Source organism: Bombina bombina, chromosome 2 (assembly GCF_027579735.1).
Source record: "Bombina bombina isolate aBomBom1 chromosome 2, aBomBom1.pri, whole genome shotgun sequence".
In the NCBI taxonomy this organism is placed as follows: domain Eukaryota; kingdom Metazoa; phylum Chordata; class Amphibia; order Anura; family Bombinatoridae; genus Bombina; species Bombina bombina.
The window spans coordinates 1,184,415,859-1,184,422,400 of record NC_069500.1 but is presented as its reverse complement, the minus strand read 5'-3'; the positions used below and the strand labels follow the sequence as shown (position 1 = coordinate 1,184,422,400).

At 42.8% G+C, this 6,542-nt stretch overlaps 1 protein-coding gene across 6 annotated transcripts in view; it reads left to right on the top strand.

The window, feature by feature from the left end:
- ACSL1 (acyl-CoA synthetase long chain family member 1) overlaps positions 1–6,542 on the top strand; it is a 307,660-nt gene that overhangs the window by 191,997 nt on the left and 109,121 nt on the right. For all 6 annotated transcript variants that reach the window (XR_008400727.1, XM_053703880.1, XM_053703877.1 and 3 more), the window contains one exon: positions 101–235. Coding sequence is in view for 5 of the 6 variants with exons in the window: in XM_053703880.1 (XP_053559855.1) it covers positions 101–235 (135 nt within the window). In the remaining variant the exon portion in view is untranslated. The remainder of the gene's footprint in view (positions 1–100; positions 236–6,542) is intronic.

Sequence of the window (6,542 nt, the reverse complement as noted above, 5' to 3'; positions counted from 1 at the left end):
ATCCCAAATGCCTTTTTATTCAGTGACTTTAAATAGGCTAACCTTTTTATAGAGATGTTTTAGAGTTTTTTTTAATTTTATTTCACTTTATTTTTGTTAGATTTTTGGACAAGCCAATACCCCGATGAAGCGATGGATGTTGGATTTTGCATCTAAAAGAAAAGAAGCTGAACTCCGCAGTGGTATTATCAGAAACAATAGTTTCTGGGACAAAATTATTTTCCACAAAGTTCAGGTATGAAATTAATATTGCATTATATTAAATATCACAAGACACCATATTCATTTTGATTGGCATATATATTAACAACTGTCGTCATTTTCAATCTAAGGCGTTTTTGCACGGCCGACGGCTGCTATTTCTGAATCCTGGACTGAGGCATGTAGTCGTAATGTGTCTTGCTGTTTTTCAGGAGACCTGTGTTATTACAGGTCTTAAAAACCCTTACAGGATATGTCCACATTATTAAGGGGTTAAACACTGGCATTAGGATACATATACTTGGTTAAAAAAAAAAGCCGGGCGTTTTGTAGTTTGTTCTCTGGAAAACTGTGCACATGTGCCATGCACAGAAGAGATCTCTCCCTAAATATATTAGTGTGACCCCACCAGAAGGAAAAGTCTAACATGATGTGTGAATGAGGGAATCGGTCAGTTTTTGTGTTGTCTGAATTTCAATGACCAGACCTAACCTGATTGTGGTAACTTGATAAAACTGTTGGAAAGCTAAACATGGGTCCAAATAGACGCAGACATCCTGAATGTGTGTAATTTTGGAACTTTGGCATGGATTTCGTCCCAAAAACGTTCACTAAAAATACAGAACTATCCTCTACTCTAATTTTTTCAACACTGGGACAAGACCCTCCACACTAGCACATTCATCTCCACAATCCCCTCTCCAATGAAACCTGTAAAGCACAACCCGGAGATATCTTTCCTAACACTTCAAAACGACCATTTACATAGACAGCACATACAAGACTGTATTATCCAGTTAACAATTAAGCGTGGCAAACCACAGTCTACTGCGGAATTAACCAAACTAAATACCCCATTGTTCGCCTCATGGTATAACGCTGCGTGATTCCAACACTACTTCAGCACACTAAAGCTCAAAGACAAGATAACACGTCCCCTCACACCATTTGAAACTTTATGCACAATGCAGATACCCCCCCCCCCCGACACACAATATCTATTCTCAATAAACTTCTACTAAATAATTTCTCCTCACCATCTTATAATCAAAGTTGGCACAGAAATCTAAATACCTGTCTAGATAAGAAGAAATGGCAAAATATCTATCGTAACCACAAACATTCCTCAGTCTCGGCCAGAATACAAGAGATGAATTTAAAGTTCCTCACAAGATGGTACCTTACACTTGACAGGCTCAAACTAGCGGAAAATTCTGGAGCGGATGCGGGGGAACATGGCACTATCTTACACATCTGGTGGAATTGCCCAATCTTAGATAACTTCTGGAAGGAAATCACGTGCTCCATGTCAGGGATCCTGAAAATAATAATCCCCCCCCCCCCCCGACCCAGAAATATTATTATTCCACTCATTGCCCAAAATAAAAGATATTGCTAAAAAATCGCTCCTCAGGTTCATGATTAATGGAGCCAAACTATTGATTCTATGTAGATGGAAGTCCCCCGTCCATAGAGGACTGGAGAGTTCAGGTTTCTGATCTACTTGGGCTAGAAAGATTTCACTACCTAAAGACAGGAATAGTAGACATACATAAGAATATGTTGGAGTTATGGAAACCTCTGAGCATCTGACACACCCAGATTTAATACAGACCTTTACATTGAGCCCCCTTACTCCATGCCATCCTTTCCCCCCGCCCCATCCCCTCCCACTAAACCATGTCGCAAAGCTTAAACAGTTGTTTAATTACTCATTGTAATGATTTAGATACTGATACCTTGTGTTAAAGGGACACTGAACCCAAATTTTTTCTTTCATGATTCAGATAGAGCATGCAATTTCTCCAACATTGGTGTGTCCGGTCCACGGCGTCATCCTTACTTGTGGGGAATATCTCTTCCCCAACAGGAAATGGCAAAGAGTCCCAGCAAAGCTGGCCATATAGTCCCTCCTAGGCTCCGCCCACCCCAGTCATTCTCTTTGCCGTTGCACAGGCAACATCTCCACGGAGATGGTTAAGAGTATGTGGTGTTTAGTTGTAGTTTTTTATTCTACTATCAAGAGTTTGTTATTTTAAAATAGTGCTGGTATGTACTATTTACTCTGAAACAGAAAAAGATGAAGAATTCTGTTTGTGAGAGGAAGATGATTTTAGCAGACAGTAACTAAAATCCTTTGCTGTTTCCACATAGGACTGTTGAGATGAAGTAACTTCAGTTGGGGGAAACAGTTAGCAGACTTTTCTGCTTAAGGTATGACTAGCCATATTTCTAACAAGACTGTATTGCTGGAAGGCTGTCTTTTCCCCTCATGGGGACCGGTAAGCCATTTTCTTAGTCTCAAGCAGAATAAAGGGCTTAATATGGGCTATAAAACTGGTAGACACTTTTATGGGCAAAATCGATTGCTTTATTTGGGCATTTTATACATGTTTATGCTGGTATTTCACTCTTATAAACTTGGGGAACGTTTTTTAACGTCAGGCACTATGTTAGACACCTTTTCCAGTCAGGAAGGGCCTTCCCAGTTGTAGGCTGAGCCTCATTTTCGCGCCATTACTGCGCAGTTGTTTTTGAGAGCAAGACATGCAGATGCATGTGTGAGGACCTGAAGATAGTTGGAAAAGTTCCTAGAAGGGGTCATTTGGTATCGTATTCCCCTCTGGGCTTGGTAAAGTCGCAGCAAAGGCTGTAGCTGGGTTAAAACTGTAACCGGCTCCGGTTTCGTTATTTTAAGAGTTAAAGCTCTGAAAATTGGTGTGCAATACTTTTAATGCTTTAAGACACTGATGAAATTTTGGTAAATTTTGAACAATTCCTTCATATTTTTTCACATATTAAGTAATAAAGTGTGCTCTGTTTAAAATTTAAAGAGACAGTAACGGTTTTGTTTTAAAACGGTTTTTGTGTTTTACTGACAAGTTTAAGCCTGTTTAACATGTCTGTGCCTTCAGATAAGCTATGTTCTATATGTATGAAAGTCAATGTGTCTCCCCCTTCTAAATTATGTGATAATTGTGCCAAGGCGTCCAAACAAAGTAAGGACAGTACTGTCACAGATAATGAAGTTGCCCAAGATTATTCATCAGATGAAGGGAGTAGACATGGTTCTACATCATCTCCTTCTGTGTCTACACCAGTTTTGCCCACGCAGGAGGCCCCTAGTACTTCTAGCGCGCCAATGCTTATTACCATGCAACAATTGACGGCTGTAATGGATAACTCCATAGCAAATATTTTAACCAAAATGCCTGCATATCAGAGAAAGCGCTATTGCTCCGTTTTAAACACTGAAGAGCAGGAGGGCGCTGATGATAATTGTTCTGTCATACCCTCACACCAATCTGAAGGGGCCATGAGGGAGGTTTTGTCAGATGGGGAAATTTCAGATTCAGGAAAAATTTCCCAACAGGCTGAACCTGATGTTGTGACATTTAAATTTAAATTAGAACATCTCCGCGCACTGCTTAAGGAGGTGTTATCTACTCTGGATGATTGTGACAACCTGGTCATTCCAGAAAAATTATGCAAGATGGATAAGTTCCTAGAGGTTCCGGTGCACCCCGAAGCTTTTCCTATACCCAAGCGGGTGCTGGACATAGTTAATAAGGAATGGGAGAAGCCCGGCATACCTTTTGTTCCCCCTCCTATATTTAAGAAATTATTTCCTATGGTCGACCCCAGAAAGGACTTATGGCAGACAGTCCCTAAGGTCGAGGGGGCAGTTTCTACACTAGCCAAGCGCACTACTATTCCTATCGAGGATAATTGTGCTTTCAAAGATCCTATGGATAAAAAATTGGAGGGTTTGCTTAAAAAGATTTTTGTACAGCAAGGTTACCTTCTTCAACCCATTTCGTGCATTGTTCCTGTCACTACAGCAGCGTGGTTCTGGTTTGAGGAACTAGAAAAGTCGCTCAGTAGAGAGACTCCATATGAGGAGGTTATGGACAGTTCACGCACTTAAGTTGGCTAACTCTTTTATTTTAGATGCCGCTTTGCAAATAGCTAGATTAGCGGCGAAAAATTCAGGGTTTGCAATTGTGGCGCGCAGAGCGCTTTGGCTAAAGTCTTGGTCAGCGGATGTATCATCCAAGACAAAATTGCTTAATATCCCCTTCAAGGGTAAAACTCTCTTTGGACCAGAATTGAAAGAGATTATCTCAGACATCACTGGGGGAAAGGGCCACGCCCTCCCACAAGATAGGCCTTTCAAAGCCAAGAATAAGTCTAATTTTCGTTCCTTTCGTAATTTCAGGAACAGACCGGGCTCTAATTCTGCATCCTCTAAGCAAGAGGGTAATACCTCACAGACCAAACCAGCCTGGAAACCGATGCAAGGCTGGAACAAGGGTAAGCAGGCCAAGAAGCCTGCCGCTGCTAACAAAACAGCATGAAGGAGTAGCCCCCGATCCGGGACTGGATCTACTGGGGGGCAGACTCACTCTCTTTGCTCAGGCTTGGGCAAGAGATGTTCAGGATCCCTGGACGCTAGAAATAGTTTGTCAGGGTTATCTTCTGGAATTCAAGGAACTACCCCCAAGGGGAAGGTTCCACATTTCTCACTTATCCTCAAACCAAATAAAGAGACAGGCATTCTTACATTGTGTAGAAGACCTGTTAAAGATGGGAGTGATACACCCAGTTCCAACGGCGGAACAAGGAATGGGATTTTACTCAAATCTGTTTGTAGTTCCCAAAAAAGAGGGAACTTTCAGACCAATCCTGGATTTAAAGATCCTAAACAAATTTCTCAGAGTACCATCGTTCAAGATGGAAACCATTCGAACGATTCTACCCACAATCCAGGAAGTTCAATTTATGACTACCGTGGATCTAAAGGATGCGTATCTACATATCCCTATCCACAAAGAACATCATCAGTTCCTAAGGTTCGCCTTTCTGGACAAACATTACCAGTTTGTGGCCCTCCCATTCGGGCTAGCCACTGCTCCAAGGATTTTCACAAAGGTACTCGGATCCCTTCTAGCGGTTCTAAGACCAAGGGGCATTGCAGTAGTACCGTACTTGGACGACATTCTAATACAAGCGTCGTCTCTTTCAAAGGCAAAGGCTCACTCAGACATCGTTCTAGCCTTTCTCAGATCTCACGGATGGAAGGTGAACATAGAAAAAAGTTCCCTGTCTCCGTCGACAAGAGTTCCCTTCTTGGGAACAATAATAGATTCCTTAGAAATGAGGATTTTCTTGACAGAAGTCATAAAGTCAAAGCTTCTAAACGCTTGTCAAGTTCTTCATTCTATTCCTCGTCCTTCCGTAGCTCAGTGCATGGAAATAGTAGGATTGATGGTTGCAGCAATGGACATAGTTCCTTTTGCGCAAATTCATCTAAGACCATTACAACTGTGCATGCTGAAACAGTGGAATGGGGACTATACAGACTTGTCTCCAGTGATTCAAGTAGATCAGAAGACCAGAGACTCACTCCGTTGGTGGCTAACCCAGGATCACGTGTCCCAGGGAATGAGCTTCCGCAGACCAGAATGGGTCATCGTCACAACCGACGCCAGCCTAGTGGGCTGGGGCGCGGTCTGGGAATCTCTGAAAGCTCAGGGACTATGGTCTCGGGAAGAGTCTCTTCTCCCGATAAACATTCTGGAACTAAGAGCGATATTCAATGCTCTCAGGGTTTGGCCTCAGCTAGCAAAGGCCAGATTCATAAGATTCCAATCAGACAACATGACGACTGTTGCGTATATCAATCATCAGGGGGGAACAAGGAGTTCCCTGGCGATGAAAGAAGTGACCAAAATAATACAATGGGCGGAGAATCACTCCTGCCACCTATCTGCGATCCACATTCCATGTGTGGAAAACTGGGAAGCGGATTATTTGAGTCGTCAAACATTCCATCCGGGGGAGTGGGAACTTCACCCGGAGATCTTTGCCCAGTTGACGCAACTATGGGGCATTCCAGATATGGATCTGATGGTGTCTCGTCAGAACTTCAAGGTTCCTTGCTACGGGTCAAGATCCAGGGATCCCAAGGCGACTCTAGTGGATGCACTAGTAGCGCCTTGGACCTTCAACCTAGCTTATGTGTTTCCACCGTTTCCTCTCATTCCCAGGCTGGTAGCCAGGATCAATCAGGAGAGGGCCTCGGTGATCTTGATAGCTCCTGCGTGGCCACGCAGGACTTGGTATGCAGACCTGGTGAATATGTCATCGGTTCCACCATGGAAGCTACCTTTGAGACAGGACCTTTTTGTTCAGGGTCCATTCGAACATCCAAATCTGGTCTCCCTCCTGCTGACGGCTTGGAGATTGAACACTTGATTCTATCAAAGCGTGGGTTTTCAGATTCTGTGATAGATACTCTAGTTCAAGCCAGAAAAACGGTAACTAGAAAAATTTACCAT